General features: G+C 48.6%; 1 protein-coding gene across 1 annotated transcript in view; it reads right to left on the bottom strand.

The window, feature by feature from the left end:
* PARP8 (poly(ADP-ribose) polymerase family member 8) overlaps positions 1-24236 on the bottom strand; it is a 337824-nt gene that overhangs the window by 155132 nt on the left and 158456 nt on the right. The window contains exon 4 of the mRNA XM_056541980.1: positions 23361-23447. Within this exon, the coding sequence (XP_056397955.1) occupies positions 23361-23447 (87 nt within the window). The remainder of the gene's footprint in view (positions 1-23360; positions 23448-24236) is intronic.

The raw sequence follows: 24236 nt of genomic DNA on the forward strand, positions 1-24236 counted from the left end.
AATGGATATAAGTTGTTTCTCTAATCAAAAATAATTCTTCCAGGTCTATCACTTATGTGAAAATTTCAGCCAATGGGATGCCTAGAACAGCCCCAAGCAGTCTTCATTATCTTTCATGCAATGGTTAAAATACATATATTTAAATATCTGATGCCGCCTTTTCCAGTTTCAATCCCTTTATCCAAACTTCTGCTCTTCACATGGACCTATGCTGAGTAATGGACACTTTAAAATGTGTTTCAGAACCAATTGCCTCAGGTTAAAGTTCCAAGACTTCAAATAGCTGAACATTAAGTACGGACTTGGCAATCTGTAACACAGACATCTTCAGCACTAGCCATTCTGCTGTAGGTTTCCCAGTATTTATGATCTTTGCAGTTCTGCATTTCCCATAATCTACAAGCTATAGTTCAAGGATACTACATGTTTTATCAGCCTAAGCATCAGATTCAGTAACTCTGAACAAACTGGTAACCCTTTGAGATAAAATCGTAACAAAGTAGTCCCAAATATACTTATTGTGCAGGCTGGTCACAAGGTAGAAGATCTAGTCCTCACCCATAGCAGTTGCCTTTCCTGTGGATCTCAGTAGTCATATACCTCGTGGGCTTACAGTACAACCAAAATGTATGACACATTAACAGTCACAAAGTGAAAAAAAATGGGGTTAGGGGGTATGTGAGGGGTTGTTAAGGTGCATTGTTCATGGCCTAGGGCAATTTTTTGCATCAGGGGCCCTGTGGTCTCCCACGTTGCCACTGATTTGATTTGATGAAACTGACTGACAGATTAGTTTTGAATTTGGATCCCAGTTGTCCTGTGATGTGCATGTGATCCTGTGAAGTACAGGAGCAGTAACTTCTGTCAAATGAAGAACACTGAGTGTATGGGGATGGTGCACACTGCATGTTGTGAGCTGGGCTAGGTGCAGTATTAAATGTAGTGAGTAGAAGCTGTGATGCATGCAGCATCACCGCTTACCTTTGGGTCACTAAGTGACAAAACTGACCCTAGCTAGCAGTACCTAATTTTCCCCCAAATATATACCTAACACTAAAGGTATGTTTACATGTTAGGAAACTGCGTGGAATGTCCACCAAAAACAAAGGTGGACATTTCACACATTTGCCCAATCCAGCAGGCACCAGGACCACTTGAAAATATGCCGTCTCATTGACAGCAATGCATTTCCTTGTGGAGTCTGCAGAAAGAATAGACCGAATCGGAATTTCAATAGCAGAAACATCTGGCATGAAAAACAGTGCAGCAGAATTCAATTGCAGTGGAATATCTGTACGGAATAATTTATCGGAATTTTCCGCACAAGTTCTGCCATGTGGACCTGGCCTAAGCCTAACACCAGAACCCACTAAGCTTCACTGTCTCTGCAAACATTTCCATATTAACCCTGGTCTACACATTTTCCCTAGCAGAATAACAAACGAGTGCTCGGACCCAGAGACAAATATAAGACTGAGCAGAAAAATAAACCATAGAAACCAAAAGGAGAAAAACAACAGCAACTTCAAAATACAGGAACAAGGACGAACCAAAATCAGTTGGAGATACCTCAACTAACAATATAAAAAAAGGCATAAGAAAATGTTCAGAATCCTGGAAACAGAAGCACAATGCATTAACTAAAATCTGCATCATACTGCAAAAGCAAGGGATCTTTAAAGAGACGCTGACTCTAAACAATCACATTAATGGATCAGATGTAAGGCAGTTACATAGCAACTGTCCCTAATTTTGGCTATTGATAAGAACATCAAGCCCCTCACAGTATTGGTCACAGAACATCTTTCTATTATTATTCTGTTAAAATTAGATGTAATCTGTGCTGGAGTCTGACAGAAATGGTACGATTTCTCTGCAGCAGCACCAAGAGGAAAAGACTGTGTAAAGCAAGGAGGTGTCAGGTCCTTTAAATTCTCCAGGTCATAATGTTTGAGGGTCCAGATTATTAGCTCACAATGCCCTTTAATATAAAATGGGTTTTGTAATCTTATACATATATTGCCATAACCAGAGAAGCGCATGTACCCAGCTGATTTAGTAATTCAAGATAAAGGTGGGCACTGTATCACTAATGGCAGAGGTATAACCAAAATTAGTGGTAATAACAAAAATATAACAACAACACAACACGTTCCCCCCCCCCCCCCAACATTAGTGGGGTTTCTCAGGGATTTGCGTAGAAGGGATCAACAAAATATCCCACTAATTTTTGCTGCAAATATAGTAACAAAAGGTGGTAATGAAATACCAGTCCACCAGGGAGCACTCACTCAGATAACCATTAGTAGGCTTACTGTCGGCATAGATGGTAATGGTCAGTAGAGTTGTCCTCCAAGTCGAGCACTAGCCGTTGCTACTACAGATATACGAACCTCCGCAGCTGTGGGGTTATGGCAATAAAGGTATAAGATTTCTCTTTTTCTTCTTGCTTTCCATGAATTTGCATGGTCTATGACCTAAGGATTGTTACGCCGAGCGCTCCGGGTCCCTGCTCCTCCCCGGAGTGCTCGCAACATCCTTGCTACTGCAGCGCCCCGGTCAGATCTACTGACCGGGTGCGCTGCGATACCGCCCCCAGCCGGGATGCGATTCGCGATGCGGGTGGCGCCCGCTCGCGATGCGCACCCCGGCTACGTACCTGACTCGCTCTCCGTCGGTCCTGTCCCGGCACGCGCGGCCCCGCTCCATAGGGTGCGCGCGCGCCGGGTCTCTGCGATTTAAAGGGCCACTGCGCCGCTGATTGGCGCAGTGGGTCTAATCAGTCATTCACCTGTGCACTTCCCTATTTAACCTCACTTCCCCTTCCCTTCCTTGCCGGATCTTGTTGCCATCGTGCCAGTGAAAGCGTTCCCTTGTGTGTTCCTAGCCTGTGTTCCAGACCTCCTGCCGTTGCCCCTGACTACGATCCTTGCTGCCTGCCCTGACCTTCTGCTACGTCCGACCTTGCTCTTGTCTACTCCCTTGTACCGCGCCTATCTTCAGCAGTCAGAGAGGTTGAGCCGTTGCTAGTGGATACGACCTGGTTACTACCGCCGCTGCAAGACCATCCCGCTTTGCGGCGGGCTCTGGTGAAAACCAGTAGTAACTTAGAACCGGTCCACTAGCACGGTCCACGCCAATCCCTCTCTGGCACAGAGGATCCACCTCCTGCCAGCCGAATCGTGACAGTAGATCCGGCCATGGATCCCGCTGAAGTTCCACTGCCAGTTGTCGCCGACCTCACCACGGTGGTCGCCCAGCAGTCGCAACAGATAGCGCAACAAGGCCACCAGCTGTCTCAACTGACCGTGATGCTACAGCAGTTACTACCACAGCTTCAGTAATCATCTCCTCCGCCAGCTCCTGCACCTCCTCCGCAGCGAGTGGCCGCTTCCGGCCTACGACTTTCTTTGCCGGATAAATTTGATGGGAACTCTAAGTTTTGCCGTGGCTTTCTTTCACAATGTTTCCTGCACTTGGAGATGATGTCGGACCAGTTTCCTACTGAAAGGTCTAAGGTGGCTTTCGTAGTCAGCCTTCTGTCTGGGAAGGCTCTGTCATGGGCCACACCGCTCTGGGACCGCAATTACCCCGTCACTGCCTCTGTACACTCCTTCTTCTCGGAAATTCGAACTGTCTTTGAGGAACCTGCCCGAGCCTCTTCTGCTGAGACTGCCCTGCTGAACCTGGTCCAGAGTAATTCTTCCGTTGGCGAGTACGCCATCCAATTCCGTACTCTTGCTTCCGAATTATCCTGGAATAATGAGGCCCTCTGCGCGACCTTTAAAAAAGGCCTATCCAGCAACATTAAAGATGTTCTGGCCGCACGAGAAATTCCTGCTAACCTACATGAACTCATTCATCTTGCCACTCGCATTGACATGCGTTTTTCCGAAAGGTGTCAGGAGCTCCGCCAGGATATGGACTTTGTTCGCACGAGGCGTTTTTTCTCCCCGGCTCCTCTCTCCTCTGGTCCTCTGCAATCCGTTCCTGTGCCTCCCGCCGTGGAGGCTATGCAAGTTGACCGGTCTCGCTTGACACCTCAAGAGAGGACACGACGCCGCATGGAGAATCTTTGCCTGTACTGTGCCGGTACCGAACACTTCCTGAAGGATTGTCCTATCCGTCCTCCCCGCCTGGAAAGACGTACGCTGACTCCGCACAAAGGTGACACAGTTCTTGATGTCAACTCTGCTTCTCCACGCCTTACTGTGCCTGTGCGGATATCTGCCTCTACCTTCTCCTTCTCTACTAAGGCCTTCTTGGATTCCGGATCTGCAGGAAATTTTATTTTGGCCTCTCTCATCAACAGGTTCAACATCCCTGTGACCAGTCTCGCCAGACCCCTCTACATCAATTGTGTTAACAATGAAAGATTGGACTGTGCCGTGCGTTACCGCACGGAACCCCTCCTAATGTGCATCGGACCTCATCACGAAAAAATTTAGTTTTTGGTCCTCTCCAATTGCACTTCCGAAATTCTCCTTGGACTACTGTGGCTTCAACGCCATTCCCCAACCCTTGATTGGTCCACAGGAGAGATCAAGAGCTGGGGTACTTCTTGTTTCAAGGACTGTCTTAAACCGGTTCCCAGTACTCCCTGCCGTGACCCTGTGGTTCCTCCTGTAACCGGTCTCCCTAAGGCTTATATGGACTATGCTGACGTATTTTGCAAAAAGCAAGCTGAGACTTTACCCCCTCACAGGCCTTTTGACTGTCCTATTGACCTCCTCCCGGGCACTACTCCACCCCGGGGCAGAATTTACCCTCTGTCCGCCCCAGAGACTCTTGCTATGTCTGAATACATGCAGGAAAATTTAAAAAAGGGGTTTATCCGCAAATCCTCCTCTCCTGCTGGAGCTGGATTTTTCTTTGTGTCCAAAAAAGATGGCTCCCTACGTCCTTGCATTGATTACCGCGGACTTAAAAAAATCACAGTAAAGAACCGCTACCCCCTACCTCTTATCTCTGAACTCTTTGATCGCCTTCAAGGTGCCCACATCTTTACCAAACTGGACTTAAGAGGTGCATATAATCTCATCCGCATCAGGGAGGGGGACGAATGGAAAACTGCATTTAACACCAGAGATGGACACTTTGAGTATCTGGTCATGCCCTTTGGCCTGTGCAACGCCCCTGCCGTCTTCCAAGACTTTGTTAATGAAATTTTTCGTGATCTCTTATATTCCTGTGTTGTTGTGTATCTGGACGATATTCTGATTTTTTCTGCCAACTTAGAAGAACATCGCCAGCATGTCCGCATGGTTCTTCAGAGACTTCGAGACAATCAACTTTATGCCAAAATGGAGAAATGTCTGTTTGAATGTCAATCTCTTCCTTTCCTAGGATACTTGGTCTCTGGCCAGGGACTACAAATGGACCCAGATAAACTCTCTGCCGTCTTAGATTGGCCACGCCCCTCCGGACTCCGTGCTATCCAACGTTTTTTGGGGTTCGCCAATTATTACAGACAATTTATTCCACATTTTTCCACTATTGTGGCTCCTATCGTGGCTTTAACCAAGAAGAATGCCAATCCTAAGTCCTGGTCTCCTCAAGCGGAAGACGCATTTAAACGGCTCAAGTCTGCCTTTTCTTCTGCTCCCGTGCTCTCCAGACCTGACCCATCTAAACCCTTCCTATTGGAGGTTGATGCCTCCTCAGTGGGAGCTGGAGCGGTCCTTCTACAAAAAAATTCTTCCGGGCATGCTGTTACTTGTGGTTTTTTTTCTAGGACCTTCTCTCCGGCGGAGAGGAACTACTCCATCGGGGATCGAGAACTACTGGCCATTAAATTGGCACTTGAGGAATGGAGGCATCTGCTGGAGGGATCAAAATTTCCAGTTTTCATTTTCACCGATCACAAGAATCTCTCCTATCTCCAGTCTGCCCAACGGCTGAATCCTCGCCAGGCCAGGTGGTCGTTGTTCTTTGCCCGTTTTAACTTTGAAATTCATTTTCGCCCTGCCGACAAGAACATTAGGGCCGATGCTCTCTCTCGTTCCTCGGATGCCTCGGAAGTAGAGGTCTCTCCGCAACACATCATTCCTCCTGACTGTCTGATCTCCTCTTCTCCAGCCTCCATCAGGCAAACTCCTCCAGGGAAGACCTTTGTTTCTCCACGCCAGCGTCTCGGGATTCTCAAATGGGGTCACTCCTCCCACCTCGCAGGCCATGCGGGCATCAAAAAGTCCTTGCAACTCATCTCTCGTTTCTATTGGTGGCCGACTCTGGAAACAGATGTTGTGGATTTTGTGCGGGCCTGTACTGTCTGTGCCCGGGATAAGACTCCTCGCCAGAAGCCTGCTGGTCTCCTTCACCCTCTGCCTGTCCCCGAACAGCCTTGGTCTCTGATTGGTATGGACTTTATTACAGACCTACCCCCATCCCGTGGCAACACTGTTGTTTGGGTGGTCGTTGATCGATTTTCCAAGATGGCACATTTTATTCCTCTTCCTGGTCTTCCTTCAGCGCCTCAGTTGGCAAAACAATTTTTTGTACACATTTTTCGTCTTCACGGTTTGCCCACGCAGATTGTCTCGGATAGAGGTGTCCAATTCGTGTCTAAATTCTGGAGGGCTCTCTGTAAACAACTCAAGATTAAATTAAACTTCTCTTCTGCTTATCATCCTCAATCCAATGGGCAAGTAGAAAGAATTAACCAGGTCCTGGGTGACTATTTACGGCATTTTGTTTCCTCCCGCCAGGATGACTGGGCAGATCTTCTTCCTTGGGCCGAATTCTCGTACAACTTTAGAGTCTCTGAATCTTCTGCTAAATCCCCATTTTTCGTGGTGTACGGCCGTCACCCTCTTCCCCCCCTCCCTATTCCCTTGTCCTCTGGTTTGCCCGCTGTAGATGAAGTGACTCGTGATCTTTACACCATATGGAAAGAGACCCAAAATTCTCTTTTACAGGCTTCATCTCGCATGAAAAAGTTTGCCGATAAGAAAAGAAGAGCTCCCCCATTTTTGCTCCCGGAGACAAGGTATGGCTCTCCGCTAAATATGTCCGCTTTCGTGTCCCCAGTTACAAACTGGGACCACGCTATCTTGGTCCTTTCAAAGTCTTGTGCCAAATTAATCCTGTCTCTTACAAACTTCTTCTTCCTCCTTCTCTTCGTATTCCTAATGCCTTTCATGTCTCTCTTCTTAAACCACTCATCATCAACCGTTTCTCTCCCAAGCTTGTTTCTCCCACTCCTGTTTCCGGTTCTTCTGACGTCTTCTCAGTGAAGGAAATACTGGCCTCCAAGACGGTCAGAGGAAAAAGGTTCTTTTTGGTTGATTGGGAGGGCTGTGGACCTGAAGAGAGATCCTGGGAACCTGAGGACAACATCCTAGACAAAAGTCTGCTCCTCAGGTTCCCAGGCTCCAAGAAGAGGGGGAGACCCAAGGGGGGGGGGGTACTGTTACGCCGAGCGCTCCGGGTCCCCGCTCCTCCCCGGAGCGCTCGCAACATCCTCGCTACTGCAGCGCCCCGGTCAGATCTACTGACCGGGTGCGCTGCGATACCGCCCCCAGCCGGGATGCGATTCGCGATGCGGGTGGCGCCCGCTCGCGATGCGCACCCCGGCTACGTACCTGACTCGCTCTCCGTCGGTCCTGTCCCGGCGCGCGCGGCCCCGCTCCCTAGGGCGCGCGCGCGCCGGGTCTCTGCGATTTAAAGGGCCACTGCGCCGCTGATTGGCGCAGTGGGTCTAATCAGTCATTCACCTGTGCACTTCCCTATTTAACCTCACTTCCCCTTCTCTTCCTTGCCGGATCTTGTTGCCATCGTGCCAGTGAAAGCGTTCCCTTGTGTGTTCCTAGCCTGTGTTCCAGACCTCCTGCCGTTGATCCTGACTACGATCCTTGCTGCCTGCCCCGACCTTCTGCTACGTCCGACCTTGCTCTTGTCTACTCCCTTGTACCGCGCCTATCTTCAGCAGTCAGAGAGGTTGAGCCGTTGCTAGTGGATACGACCTGGTTACTACCGCCGCTGCAAGACCATCCCGCTTTGCGGCGGGCTCTGGTGAAAACCAGTAGTAACTTAGAACCGGTCCACTAGCACGGTCCACGCCAATCCCTCTCTGGCACAGAGGATCCACCTCCTGCCAGCCGAATCGTGACAAGGATCTTCTCATTGTAACACTCAAGTTTCTGTAGACAGGAATGCTTGTAGTAGTGGATCCGCTGGACCTGTGTGGCAGATGACACGGACCGCACCAGGGAGCAGAGTCTATGTTGCCGCTGGTTTTCACCAGAGCCCGCCACAAAGTGGGATGGACTTGCTGCGGCAGGTGGCACCAAGGTCGCTACCCATGGCTCCATTTGACCACACAGCAGAAGGTCAGGGCAGGTGGCACAGGAGTGTAGTCAGGGACGGAGCAGGAGGTCAAAAGGCAGGCGGCAAAGGAGCAAGGTCAGGTCACAGAGCTAAGGGTCAGTAACACGACAAGATAACTAACAGGTATGCTTTCTCTGGGCACTGGGGCAACCAAGATCCAGCAGCGAAGTGTGGGAGGTGGAGGAACTTATAACTGAGCCACAGGTGTTCACTTGATTATTGGGCTTACTGGCCCTTTAAATCTACGAGCTCTGGCGCGCGCGTGCCCTAGGGGACAGGCACACGCGCTTTGGAGCAGAGAGGCAGGGGAGGAGGCAGGAGAAGCACCAGGTGAGTGACGGGCTGGGACTTACATGCGGGCGCCGCGATGTGAATCCCAGCCCCGCCGGCATTGGGAGATGATGGGGCCATGCCCTCACGGCCAGTGTGTGCGGCTGGAGAACTAAACATAACAATTCCCCCCCTTTGGTCTCCCCCTCATTTTGCGGTTCAGAAAACTCTTGTTACGCCGAGCGCTCCGGGTCCCCGCTCCTCCCCGGAGCGCTCGCACATCCTCGCTACTGCAGCGCCCCGGTCAGATCCACTGACCGGGTGCGCTGCGATACCGCCTCCAGCCAGGATGCGATTCGCGATGCGGGTGGCGCCCGCTCGCGATGCGCACCCCGGCTCCCGTACCTGACTCGCTCTCCGTCGGTCCTGTCCCGGCGCGCGCGGCCCCGCTCCCTAGGGCGCGCGCGCGCCGGGTCTCTGCGATTTAAAGGGCCACTGCGCCACTGATTGGCGCAGTGGTTCTAATTAGTGTGTTCACCTGTGCACTCCCTATGTATACCTCACTTCCCCTGCACTCCCTCGCCGGATCTTGTTGCCCTTGTGCCTAGTGAAAGCGTTTCCCAGTGTGTTCCTAGCCTGTGTTCCAGACCTCCTGCCGTTGCCCCTGACTACGATCCTTGCTGCCTGCCCCGACCTTCTGCTACGTCCGACCTTGCTCTTGTCTACTCCCTTGTACCGCGCCTATCTTCAGCAGTCAGAGAGGTTGAGCCGTTGCTAGTGGATACGACCTGGTTGCTACCGCCGCTGCAAGACCATCCCGCTTTGCGGCGGGCTCTGGTGAAAACCAGTAGCAGCTTAGAACCGGTCCACTAGCACGGTCCACGCCAATCCCTCTCTGGCACAGAGGATCCACCTCCTGCCAGCCGAATCGTGACAACTCTTGAGAAGGTCACTGTACAGAATATTCTCCTCTGGCTCCCAAGATCTCTCCTCAGCACCGTAACACTCCCAGTCCACCAGAAAAAAATAGGTTTTTGTCGCAAGAATCTCTTTAACATTGAAGATATCAGAAGAGCCGGAGACTGGCACGGTGACAAGATTCTTTTAAGAAAACCTGTTTATGACAAGAGGCTTGAGAAGAGAGATGTGGAAAGAATTGGGAATACGTAAGGTAGCAGGCAGACAGAGTTTGTAGGAGACAGGATTAATTTCTTGTAGAACCTGAAAGGGACCAAGGTAGCGAGGACCAAGCTTGTAGCAGGGGATCTTGAAGCAAATGTATTTGGAGGAAAGCCACTGAAGCCAGACTGAAGGTAAAGAAGATTCTTATGGTCGGAGTAGATGCTGACCGATGAGAAGATCCTTCCAATAAATGAGCAATAATAAGCAAGCTTGGAGTAATTCCTCTCAGCAGGAGAGAAGGTCTTGGAGAAGAACCCGCAAGTTACAATCTTTGAAGGCTGTCTTCCATTCATCCCCCTTGCGGATACGAATGAGGTTATATGCTCCTCGTAGGTCCAATTGGGAGAACATCTTGGCACCACTGAGATGGTCAAAAAGTTCAGAGATGAGAGGTAGTGGGTAACAATTCTTGACAGTGATTTTGTTAAGTCCCCTGTCGTCAATGCATGGATGGAGTGAGCCATCCTTCTTCCCTACAAAGAAGAAACCTGCTCCGGCAGGAGAAGAGGACTCATGGATGAATCCCTTTTAGAAATTCTCCTGGATATACCCAGCCTTGGCTTTGGTCTCAGGAACCGACAAAGGGTAAATCCTTCCACGAGGAGGAGTGGTGCCAAGCAGAAGATCTATAGGGCAGTCGTAAGGACGATGTAGAGGTAGAGACTCAGCCTGCTTCTTGCAGAATATGTCAGAAAAATCTTGGTAAGGTGACGGCAGGCCAGGTAAAGGAGGAAGACGAGATACAACTTTAGGCCAAACTGGTTGGAGACAACGATTTTGACAGAATTTTGCCCAATTAATAATTTCTCCAGTTCTCCAATCTAGTGTGGAGAATGACATCGTAACCAGGGAAGGCCAAGAAGAAGCTCAGAAGTACAGTGAGGCAGTACATAGAATACATATCTTTTCTTTATGCAACACTCAAACTTGCATAATGAGAGATTCAGTACGGAAGTACACCATACAGTCCAGATTTTGACCATTAACTGAGGAGATGAACAAAGGCTTGGCCAGCCGAGTAACAGGAAGATGATATTTGTGGACCAAAGGCATCAATAAAGTCACCTACGGATCCAGAGTCCAAAAATGCAGTAGCGCTGAAGGAAGACTTGGCAGAAGCAAAAACTTGCACTGTAATGGTTAAGAGAGGAGATGTAGTATTCACACCTAGGGATGCCTCCCCCACGTGCCCTAGGTGTGAGCTTTTCCCGGAGGCTGTGGACGAACGGTACAATCCTTGAGGAAGTGCTCTGGGCAAGCACAATACAGACACAAATTCTCACTGCGACGTCGTGATCTCTCCTGTTGCGTCAAGTGAGAACGATCCACTTGCATAACCTCTTCGGCAAGAGGCTCAGGAGAGTGTAGAGGAGGACGTTGGAACACAGGTGCCAGGCGAGGATATTCAGACAGGTTCTCTCTCCAAACGAAATTCCTCCTGTCTTTCAGCAAAACGCACATCAATACGTGTTGCAAGGTGGATAAGTTCAGACAAGAAAGATGGAAGATCACGTGCAGCGAGGGCATCTTTTATCCTGCTTGACAGTCCGTTTTCGAAGGTTGCGCACAAGGGCTCAGCATTCCATGCTAGTTCTGAGGCTAAAGTGCGGAATTGAACCGGGTAGTCACCAATGGAGGAGCTCCCCTGACTGAGATTAAGTAGAGCCGTCTCGGCAGAAGAAGCACGTGCGGGTTCCTCAGAGACACTGCAGAATTTGGCCAAAAATGCTGTCAAGTTGGAGGTAATCAGGTCACCGTGGTCCCAAAGGGAAGTAGCCCAGGCTAAGGCTTTTCCGCATAGCAGACTGACCACAAAGGCCACCTTAGCTTGTTCCGTTGGAAACTGGTCCGACATGAGCTCTAGGTGCCGGAGCACTGCGTAACAAAGCCTCTACACAGCTTAGGATCACCATCATACTTGGAGGGTAGAGGCAAACGTAACTTGGACCCGGAAGACGCTGCAGAAACAGGTGGAGACACTGGAGCAGGTTGCGGCTGCTGCTACCGTTGCTGTTGCTGCATGGCCAGAAGTTGCTGCATCATAGTAGACAATTGTGTAAGTTGCTGCGCTTGTCGGGCCAACTGCTGAGACGGAGACACCACAATGGAGGGAAGATCCGAGATGTCTGGCAGAGGTGCCTCAGTAGGATCCATTGCCGAATTTTACTGTAACACTCACGTTTCTGTAGACAGGAATGCTTATAGTAGTGGATCCACTGGACCTGTGTGGCAGATGACACAGACTGCACCAGGGAGTGGAGTCTAAGGTGTCGCTGATTTTCACCAGAGCCCACTGCAAAGCGGGATGGACTTGCTGCGGCAGGCGGCACCCAGGTCGCTACCCCTGGCATGTCTTGACCACACAGGTGGCTGAGGAGTTTCGAGGCACAGATAGGATACTGCAACTCATGGTCAAAATAGCAGAAGGTGAGGGCAGGCGGCACAGGAGTATAGTCAGGGACAGAGCAGGAGGTCAAAAGGCAGGCGGCAAAGGAGCAAGGTCAGGTCACAAAGCTATGGATCAGTAACATAGCAAGACAACTAACAGGTACTCTTTCTCTTGGCACTGGGGCAACAAAGATCCGGCAGGGAAGTGTGGGAGGTGGAGGAACTAATAACTGAGCTACAGGTGTTCACTTGATTATTGGGCTTACTGGCCCTTTAAATCTCTGAGTTCCGGCGCGCCCGTGCTCTAGGGGACGGGGTCACACGCGCCGTACCAGAGAGACAGGGGAGGAGGCAGGAGAGGCGCCAGGTGAATGATGGGCTGGGACTCGCATGAAGGCATCGGGAGATGAAGGAGCCATGCGCTCACGGCCAGCGTGTGCGGCCAGGGCACTAAACATAGCGCTCATATCCCTGCGGGTCATTGTTGTTTATCGTTTAGATGTTTATTAATAAAGGTTAAGTCTTAGGTGATACTTTTTTTTGTCCATCAGTGATATGTTTTCTTATCCAGAAAAGCTTTTTAACACTGTTTTTAGTATATATCATTATATATGGAAGTTTATTATTTTAGCAAATCTTTTAAAGATGTAAAATAGTAATTAAACTTATTAGCGATTATTGGATTTATAGCTGCTAAATCTTTGGAGGACACCTGACAACATGTTTGTAGGGGGTGGTGAAAAACATGTGTCCTGCTGTTTCATTCAAAGTTTATGGCACTGATAAAAATGACCAACACATTGTTTAGCCATAAGCCAGCCTTAGCTTTCCTTTGGAGTTGGTAAAGGGGTTATAGACTGCACCAGAGGACAGGGCAGTGGCACCAGTAGAGCGGCAGGAGATAAATCAAGGTTTTTTATTTTAATTGCGGCAGCTCTGGCATAATGGCAAAATAAAAAATTTCACTGGATAAACCCTTCAAGGATTCCGATTTCTCATAAAACTTTTTCAGCACTATATCACAACATGGCATCAGAACATTTAAAGAGTACCTGTCACCAAATAAAACTTTTAATATAGTGTTACTTGTGTAATTAGCAGACACTTTCCCATTCTCTTGTGTCCTGTCTGGGCAGGGAAAGAGTGCAGCCCTGAACTCACCTGCAGCCTCTGTCCCTACTTACTTACGTACCCGCCGTAGGCAGCGGTACGGTCCCTTCCTATGTAAGTGATGGCAGTCGCAGTCAACACAATAAACTACAAAAAACAGACACAGGTCAGGAACTGTCAGGAGGCACACGAACTAACAGAAAACAACCTAAATAAGCACACACACTAATACATAGTCGACAAGTCAAGTCCAAGGCAAGAGAGTGCAAAGTACAATAATGGAGTTACAAAGGGAAGTCAAATAGCCAAGCCAAGAGTCACAGAAAACCAGAATAAACAGTAGAGTAAGAGGTTGCTAGGTCAGTTCAGGAACTATCACAAGCAGGGAATGACTGGAAAAGGCCTCCTTATATATGCCTGAGCTTAAATCAGGAGGATTCTAATTAGGTCAGCAAGTTGAACCACACCTAGGAGCACAGAGGCATAGCAACAAACATAAACAAAAGGGCTAGAAAACATTAACCCTATGGGTTGTGGCAGAACCAGTCATCACAACTTGCTTTTTAAATTATCAACATAAATGTTTAAAATGTAATAGAAAAAATGGCCACTAGCTGGCTCTGTTCTGTTCCCTGCCCCAATTAATACAGTGAGTTTGGTCTCCTCCTGGCCTGGCAGGAAACCAAACTCAGAAAGTGTTTCTCTGCACTGAGCTTGATTGTCAGCTGCTCAGAGCCTCACTGAAAGCTGCAATGAGCCTCATTGAAAGATGTATAGAGCCTCACTGAAACATGCACAAAGCCTAAGAGCAGAAGTGCTCTCCCCGCAGGCATGACATCACTGAAGCCTGCTGGGAGATTGCACTATGTGAGCAAGAATAAAGGTATGATACAGAGCTTTTCAAAGCTCTGAATTATTTTGTTTAAAGGGGTACTCCACCCCTAGACATCTTATCCCCTATCGAAAGGATAGGGGATAAGATGTTAGATCGCAGGGGTCCCACCACTGGGGACCCCCGGGATCTCGGCTGCAGGACCCACCTGTTGCGGCTTCCAGAAACGTTGGAGGCTTCGGCTCACGACCACTGTGACGTGAGATCGTGACGTCACGCCCCCTCCCATAGACTTGCATTGAGGGGGCAGGGCATGACATCACACGGGGCGGAGTCGTGACATCACGATCTCACGTCACCGTGGTCGGGAGGCGTTAGGATGAGAGCCTCCAGCGCTGCCAGAAGCCGCAACAGGTGGGTCCTGCAGCCGAGATCCCGGGGGTCCCCAGCAGCGGGACCCCCGTGATCTGACATCTTATCCCCTATTCTTTTGATAGGGGATAAGATGTCTAGGGGCGGGGTACCCCTTTAAGGGAGGGAGGGGTGTTAGGAACAGGAGTAGTAGGAGTAGCCGTGTTACTGTACGGCACATGCGCTGCTTCCTGGTGTGGTGTCAGAGTGCCTGGAGCTCAGGTCAGAGCTCCGCCCATGCCCCAAGGACCTGATTTGCATATATCAAAAAAGAGGAATTACGGCGGAACGGCGTGACGGTTCGGGACACCGTAAGTATCATATTGATCAGTATTACCCGCACTACAAGCCTGTATGACAGGTTAGTGTGGGTGATACTTTTACAGATTTCCTTTAAAATGCTTCATTTACATAGCAATCACTGGGAGTTCACATATTTAATGGAGCTGCAAGATGCATGTTAGACTGCTACACCATGCACACCCCCTAGAAGCTGTTTTGCAGCTTGGTGAACCTGATTTCTTTATTCTGATGATCAATGAGGGACTCAGTTGATTGGTTCTCTTGGGTCAAAGTAGTTTATTGCCCATAACTGAAATAATTTTGCAATCTAAAACGCAAGTATTATTTTTTACTCAAAAAACCTATTTCATTTATATATTCGGAGGATAGCCGCCATCTGGAATTATACAATATACTAAACTAAAGCTGCCCTGTGTGTGTACATGAGGAGCAGCCCTATTTCTGTCCATTATATAACTTGTATATGGTATTTTCAACAGATTTCTGTTCTGTGTGCTTCATCTATAATTTTCAGTTCTCCCAAAGAACTGGTGCCCACCCTTCCATAGATTTGTATTGCTTGTCTTGCAGTCACAGGGCAAAGCTGAGCTGATTTGCAGAGAAGAAGTTTAATAACAGGAGAAAGAAGCATTTCGTCAATTAAGTGTTTTATTGATCTATGCAAAATGTGTTCAATTTAATTTGTTAAACTTAGGAAATAAAAGGATCATCTCTAGCCTGTAGTCTAGTTTAATGACCAGTATCTCTGTTTATGTTCCCACCAGTTCAGACTGACCAAGTTGATTTGTTCAGAGGAAAATGTGCGCCTTTTATCTGGTACTTTATCGAGGACATTGTAAAGGTATCATAATGTTCTACACATACTGAAAAAAGTTGAGGTCAAAAACATTTTTGTCTATCGTGCTGGAGTCATAAGATTACCCATCATTTTATATTTAGGTGTGATCTGCTTTGTGCAATGTGTACTATTCATCTACTGTTCCTTCTTTAATGTTTTGGAGATTCAGGACATACAGAATTTTCGGCTCTAAGAGAGAAGCTGTGCAGCTGAGGTTTTCCTTATCCTAGAGTTTACATTACATTTATATTGTTAGTAGTTTTATTATTTCACTTACATCGCACCAAGGTACAGATTGACAAGCATTATGGTCCTCAGTACTGAATAACCCATAAATACTGCTCCTCCATCCGTCACCGACCTAAACACTGAATGTACACAATCCAGAAGTAATTACCGACCATCTGCCATTGTGAAAATCGCGGCCAACAAATAAATATTCACGGTTATAATCTCCGATCATTTGTCAGTTATAGGTCCTGGCCAGTACTAAGAGTTACATTCGGTATTAGTCCTCTCATAACACCCAAGCACCAAATCATGGAACGCAATGGTATTTGCTGCTACTGAAAATAAGGCTACGTCCAGCAAATTGTTTCAAGTGGCCTGCAAAATGTCATAACACTGAGCACAATTGTTTCCTATGGGGACAGTTTTGTGACCAGTTGAAGCAGTTTTGCAGGTAGACTGTCACGATGCCGGCTGGCAGGTAGTGGATCCTCTGTGCCAGAGAGGGATTGGCGTGGACCGTGCTAGTGGACCGGTTCTAAGCCACTACTGGTTTTCACCAGAGCCCGCCGCAAAGCGGGATGGTCTTGCTGCGGCGGTAGTGACCAGGTCGTATCCACTAGCAACGGCTCACCTCTCTGGCTGCTGAAGATAGGCGCGGTACAAGGGAGTAGGCAGAAGCAAGGTCGGACGTAGCAGAAGGTCGGGGCAGGCAGCAAGGATCGTAGTCAGGGGCAACGGCAGAAGGTCTGGAAACACAGGCAAGGAACACACAAGGAACGCTTTCACTGGCACTAAGGCAACAAGATCCGGCAAGGGAGTGCAAGGGAAGTGAGGTAATATAGGGAAGTGCACAGGTGATTACCCTAATTGGAACCACTGCGCCAATCAGCGGCGCAGTGGCCCTTTAAATCGCAGAGACCCGGCGCGCGCGCGCCCTAGGGAGCGGGGCCGCGCGCGCCGGGACAGAACAGACGGGGAGCGAGTCAGGTAGGGGAGCCGGGGTGCGCATCGCGAGCGGGCGCTACCCGCATCGCGAATCGCATCCCGGCTGGCAGCGGGATCGCAGCGCCCCGGGTCAGAGGACGTGACCGGAGCGCTGCAGCGGAGAGAGTGAAGCGAGCGCTCCGGGGAGGAGCGGGGACCCGGAGCGCTCGGCGTAACAGTACCCCCCCCCTTGGGTCTCCCCCTCTTCTTGGAGCCTGAGAACCTGAGGAGCAGACTTTTGTCAAGGATGTTGTCCTCAGGTTCCCAGGATCTCTCTTCAGGACCACAACCCTCCCAGTCTACTAAAAAAAAATTTTTCCCTCTGACCTTTTTGGCAGCCAAAATTTCCTTGACCGAGAAGACGTCCGAGGAGCCGGAAACAGGAGTGGGAGGAACAGATTTGGGAGAAAAACGGTTGAGGATGAGTGGTTTGAGAAGAGAGACGTGAAAGGCATTAGGGATACGAAGAGAAGGAGGAAGAAGAAGTTTATAAGAGACAGGATTAATTTGACACAAAATTTTGAAAGGACCAAGATAGCGTGGTCCCAACTTGTAGCTAGGGACCCGGAAGCGGACATATTTAGCGGAGAGCCATACCTTGTCTCCAGGGGAAAAAACGGGGGGAGCTCTTCTTTTCTTATCCGCGAACCTCTTCATGCGTGAAGAAGCCTGTAAGAGAGAATTTTGGGTCTCTCTCCATATAATGGAAAGGTCACGAGAAATTTCATCCACAGCGGGCAGACCAGAGGGCAAGGGGGTAGGGAGGGGGGGAAGAGGGTGACGGCCGTACACCACGAAAAATGGGGATTTGGAGGAAGACTCAGAGACCCTGAAGTTATACGAGAATTCGGCCCATGGAAGGAGATCTGCCCAGTCATCCTGGCGGGAGGAAACAAAATGTCGCAAATAATCACCCAAGATCTGGTTAATTCTTTCTACTTGTCCATTGGACTGGGGATGATATGCAGAGGAAAAATTTAATTTAATCTTGAGTTGTTTACAGAGAGCCCTCCAGAATTTAGACACGAATTGGACACCTCTATCCGAGACAATCTGCGTAGGCAACCCGTGAAGACGAAAAATGTAAACAAAAAATTGTTTAGCCAACTGAGGCGCAGAAGGAAGACCAGGAAGAGGGATGAAATGTGCCATTTTGGAGAATCGATCAACGACCACCCAAATAACAGTGTTGCCACGGGAAGGGGGTAAATCAGTAATAAAATCCATACCAATCAGAGACCAAGGCTGTTCGGGGACAGGCAGAGGATGAAGAAAACCAGCGGGCTTCTGGCGAGGAGTCTTATCCCGGGCACAGATAGTGCAGGCTCGCACAAAGTCCCCAACATCCGTCTCCAGAGTCGGCCACCAATAGAAGCGGGAGATGAGTTGCACAGATTTCTTGATGCCCGCATGACCTGCGAGATGGGAGGAGTGACCCCATTTGAGGATTCCGAGGCGTTGGCGTGGAGAAACAAAGGTCTTTCCTGGAGGAGTCTGCCTGATGGAGGCAGGAGAAGTGGAGATCAGGCAGTCAGGTGGAATGATGTGTTGCGGAGGGAGATCAACTTCTGAGGCATCCGAGGAACGAGAGAGAGCATCGGCCCTAATGTTCTTATCGGCAGGCCGAAAGTGAATCTCAAAATTAAATCGGGCAAAGAACAGAGACCACCGGGCCTGGCGAGGATTCAGCCGTTGGGCAGACTGGAGGTAGGAGAGGTTCTTGTGGTCGGTGTAGATAATAACAGGAAATCTTGATCCCTCCAGCAGATGCCTCCATTCCTCAAGTGCTAATTTAATGGCTAGAAGCTCTCGATCCCCGATGGAGTAGTTCCTCTCCGCTGGAGAGAAGGTCCTAGAGAAAAAACCACAAGTGACAGCATGCCCGGAAGAATTTTTTTGTAGAAGAACAGCTCCAGCTCCCACTGAGGAGGCATCAACCTCCAATAGGAAGGGTTTGGAAGGGTCAGGTCTGGAGAGCACGGGAGCCGAAGAAAAGGCAGACTTGAGTCGTTTAAAGGCGTCTTCTGCTTGAGGAGGCCAGGACTTGGGATCAGCATTTTTTTTGGTTAAAGCCACGATAGGAGCCACAATGGTAGAAAAATGTGGAATAAATTGCCTGTAATAATTGGCGAACCCCAAAAAGCGTTGGATAGCACGGAGTCCGGAGGGGCGTGGCCAATCTAAGACGGCAGAGAGTTTGTCTGGATCCATCTGTAGTCCCTGGCCAGAGACCAAATATCCTAGAAAAGGAAGAGATTGGCATTCAAACAGACATTTCTCAATTTTGGCATAGAGTTGGTTGTCACGAAGTCTCTGAAGAACCATACGGACATGCTGGCGGTGTTCTTCTAGATTGGCAGAAAAAATTAGGATATCGTCCAGATATACAACAACACAGGAGTATAACAGATCACGAAAAATTTCATTGACAAAGTCTTGGAAGACGGCAGGGGCATTGCACAGTCCAAAGGGCATGACCAGATACTCAAAGTGTCCATCTCTGGTGTTAAATGCCGTTTTCCACTCGTCCCCCTCTCTGATGCGGATGAGGTTATAGGCGCCTCTTAAGTCCAATTTAGTGAAGATGTGGGCACCTTGGAGGCGATCAAAGAGTTCAGAGATGAGGGGTAAGGGGTAGCGGTTCTTAACCGTGATTTTATTAAGACCGCGGTAGTCAATGCAAGGACGTAGGGAGCCATCTTTTTTGGACACAAAGAAAAATCCGGCTCCGGCAGGAGAGGAGGATTTACGGATAAAGCCCTTTTTTAGATTCTCCTGGACGTATTCGGACATGGCAAGAGTCTCTGGGGCAGAGAGAGGATAAATTCTGCCCCGGGGTGGAGTAGTGCCCGGGAGGAGGTCGATAGGGCAATCATAAGGCCTGTGAGGAGGTAGAGTCTCAGCTTGTTTTTTGCAGAAAACATCCGCGAAGTCCATATAGGCCTTAGGGAGACCGGTTACTGGAGGAACCACAGAGTTACGGCAAGGGTTACTGGGAACCGGTTTTAGACAGTTCTTGGAACAAGAGGACCCCCAACTCTTGATCTCCCCAGTGGACCAATCCAGGGTTGGGGAATGAAGTTGAAGCCAGGGAAGTCCAAGGAGAATTTCTGAGGTGCAATTGGAGAGGACCAAAAGTTCAATCCTCTCATGATGAGATCCGATGCTCATAAGAAGGGGCTCCGTGCGGAAACGTATGGTACAGTCCAATCTTTCATTATTTACACAATTGATGTAGAGGGGTCTGGCGAGACTGGTCACCGGGATGTTGAACCTGTTGACGAGAGAGGCCAAAATAAAATTTCCTGCAGATCCAGAGTCCAAGAAGGCCACAGCAGGGAAGGAGAAGGCAGAGGCAGACATCCGCACAGGCACTGTAAGACGTGGAGAAGCAGAGTAGACATCAAGGACTGTCTCACCTTTGTGCGGAGTCAGCGTACGTCTTTCCAGGCGGGGAGGACGGATAGGACAATCCCTCAGGAAGTGTTCGGTACTAGCACAGTACAGGCAGAGGTTCTCCATACGGCGTCGTGTCCTCTCTTGAGGTGTCAGGCGAGACCGGTCGACCTGCATAGCCTCCACGGCGGAAGGCACAAGAACAGATTGCAGGGGACCAGAGGAGAGAGGAGCCGAGGAGGAGAAACGCCTCGTGCGAACAGAGTCCATATCTTGGCGGAGTTCCTGACGCCTTTCGGAAAAACGCATGTCAATGCGAGTGGCTAGGTGAATAAGTTCATGTAGATTAGCAGGAATTTCTCGTGCGGCCAGAACATCTTTAATGTTGCTGGATAGGCCTTTTTTGAAGGTCGCGCAGAGGGCCTCATTATTCCAGGACAATTCTGAAGCAAGAGTACGGAATTGTACGGCATACTCGCCAACGGAAGAATTACCCTGGACCAGGTTCAACAGGGCAGTCTCAGCAGAAGAGGCTCGGGCAGGTTCCTCAAAGACACTTCGGATTTCCGAGAAGAAGGAGTGTACAGAGGCAGTGACGGGGTCATTGCGGTCCCAGAGCGGTGTGGCCCATGACAGGGCTTTTCCGGACAGAAGGCTGACTACGAAAGCCACCTTAGACCTTTCAGTGGGAAACAGGTCCGACATCATCTCCAGATGCAGGGAACATTGGGAAAGAAAGCCACGGCAAAACTTAGAGTCCCCATCAAATTTATCCGGCAAGGATAGGCGTAGCCCAGGAGCGGCCACTCGCTGCGGAGGAGGTGCAGGAGCTGGCGGCGGAGATGACTGCTGAAGCTGTGGTAGTAACTGTTGTAGCATAACGGTCAGTTGAGACAGCTGTTGGCCTTGTTGCGCTATCTGTTGTGACTGCTGGGCGACCACCGTGGTGAGGTCAGCGACAACTGGCAGAGGAACTTCAGCGGGATCCATGGCCGGATCTACTGTCACGATGCCGGCTGGCAGGTAGTGGATCCTCTGTGCCAGAGAGGGATTGGCGTGGACCGTGCTAGTGGACCGGTTCTAAGCCACTACTGGTTTTCACCAGAGCCCGCCGCAAAGCGGGATGGTCTTGCTGCGGCGGTAGTGACCAGGTCGTATCCACTAGCAACGGCTCACCTCTCTGGCTGCTGAAGATAGGCGCGGTACAAGGGAGTAGGCAGAAGCAAGGTCGGACGTAGCAGAAGGTCGGGGCAGGCAGCAAGGATCGTAGTCAGGGGCAACGGCAGAAGGTCTGGAAACACAGGCAAGGAACACACAAGGAACGCTTTCACTGGCACTAAGGCAACAAGATCCGGCAAGGGAGTGCAAGGGAAGTGAGGTAATATAGGGAAGTGCACAGGTGATTACCCTAATTGGAACCACTGCGCCAATCAGCGGCGCAGTGGCCCTTTAAATCGCAGAGACCCGGCGCGCGCGCGCCCTAGGGAGCGGGGCCGCGCGCGCCGGGACAGAACAGACGGGGAGCGAGTCAGGTAGGGGAGCCGGGGTGCGCATCGCGAGCGGGCGCTACCCGCATCGCGAATCGCATCCCGGCTGGCAGCGGGATCGCAGCGCCCCGGGTCAGAGGACGTGACCGGAGCGCTGCAGCGGAGAGAGTGAAGCGAGCGCTCCGGGGAGGAGCGGGGACCCGGAGCGCTCGGCGTAACATAGACATCATGCTGATCCAGTTGGAAAACATTGCATGCCTTAATTCTCCGCCCTGTCGTGGGTAATGGATGGATGTAAAAAGTGTACAACGTTTTGGTCACTTGTGTCCTGTTGAGGCAGATTCCTAATATACAATATAAACACACCCTTATAATATATGGAAACCCCCAAAACAGATCTGAACTAGTTAAAATTTTAGACAATTTGATGGACTCCGGTGTATTTCTATATTAGTAATTGCATAACATTCTTAACATTCTTATATTAGTAATGACATAACAAAGGTATACACCCGGATCCTAAAAAACAGCATAACAAAGGGACCCATTTGGACTTTCTTTGTGCGAATGTTTGCAACTTTACCCCTTTTTGTGCAAAAATCTAACTGTGTGGGGCTTCATAGAAGGGAAATGACTTCCCCATGGCTTGGCATATGTACCAAGTTTTAAACCAGAAATTGGTGTAAGTTATTCCAGAAATTTTCTCTGGCTTATAGCTGGAGTACATTTCCCAGTGTGAAAGATGCACCAAAGATGGACTGTAAAAAATGCATCTAAGTTATTAAAGGGAACCTGTCACCAGTTTACGCTGCCCAAACTGCAGGCAGCATAATATTGGTGCAGGCAGCATGAACCCGGAACACTATGAATAACTCTGATATGCTCAGGCTTATCAGAGTCATCACAGTTTAAAGATGCCGCTGGGACCTGGGTAACTCAATACTATGTCACTCAGTACTGGCAGGGAGGAGAAAAGCCAGTCACCCCAATGACTAGTTACCTGGGAAACGCCCGAGCATATCAGAGTAATTCAACATGTGTCGGCATTGCGCTGCCTGCACCAGTTTGGGCAGCATAAAACGGATGACAGGTTCTCTTTAAGAGGTTTGCACAGAACACTTTTATTTCGATTGGTACAAGAAATGCCAATAATGATATGTTCATCAAATTGACTTTTATTTTATTTTTACATAATCCACATAAAAATCTGCAGGTGCAAATGAACAACAAATCCAAATAAACAAACAATCGCATGATTTGTTGTAGATTTACTGTTGTGAATTTACCTACATCCCATGTGGATGTACCATAAAATGAATGTCCATAGGTATAACCAATGTGCGCAAATGTCTCTGACATTGTACAGGATATCAAAGATTGACAAAAAAAATGGTACAAAAACTGTTCCTATGGGAACATCCTTTTTTCCAGCATCAGATCTGATAAATCCATTCTCTCCTATGCTGTAGGGAAAGTGTGAAATGTTCCCATCGGTAAAGCTCATTGCTCTTCATATGAATGACAAAAGTGGAGTTTCACTTTACAAAAACAAACTGATACAAACACATAAACAAATTGTATCGCAGCTTGGATTTCTTACCTGTTATCCTATGGAAAATGATTGGGATGGGCTCTGTAGTAACTAACACGTCTTCATCATTTTCTGAACTGGACACATAAGTATTATCTGTGGATAAAATATCAATAAAACCTGTAAAATTCATGGCCGTTCCCACAATAATAAGGGTGTAAACACAATACAATACCCACCCAAAAATCAGTCTGGCTACATTTGCACGTGGATAAAGACAAGATCAAAAGATAAAGGAAACAAACAAAAAAAACAGATTTGTTGCAGAAATTTTTGCAAAAGCTCAATCCATCTAAAAAGCCCCAGAAAGATAATTGTAACAGTTTTTTTTGTAACAAATCTACTAAGTGTAAACCTATTAGATTAGAAGTAAAGAAAAAAAAGCAATAAAAAGAATATGGTAATTCACATTTGATAAAGTGGGAGACATATTCAAAAACTACTTGAATTCTGATACAGCAATATCAATCATATATTTTTTTTCTCATCAAATTTCAAAGGTTCCTTTCATTTTCCCGTACATTTTGGGGTTCCTCGCACAACTTTTTTTTGCATTAAAATTTTTGGCACAAAACTCAAAAATGTCAGCACAAATAGTTTTAAATATGTCCTCCGCTGTACCTTTTTAAATTTATCAAGGAGAATTCTCTGTATTCAGCATGGGCCCATGGGTTTTTAAGATTTAATGCGTTACTATCATTATAAAAAGGTTTGACAAGTTGGCACGAGTATGTTAAATGTTTTGATTGGTTGGGATCTAAGAGACCTTTACTGATCGCAAGATATAGTAAGGTGAGGTGTGCCAGAGTAGAGCCCTTCACTCTCCAGCTCAGCCCTCAACCCATCTGATTGCAGTAGATGAGCTTCATAGACTATAATGGTGTT

Source organism: Hyla sarda, chromosome 1, assembly GCF_029499605.1.
Source record: "Hyla sarda isolate aHylSar1 chromosome 1, aHylSar1.hap1, whole genome shotgun sequence".
Classification (NCBI taxonomy): domain Eukaryota; kingdom Metazoa; phylum Chordata; class Amphibia; order Anura; family Hylidae; genus Hyla; species Hyla sarda.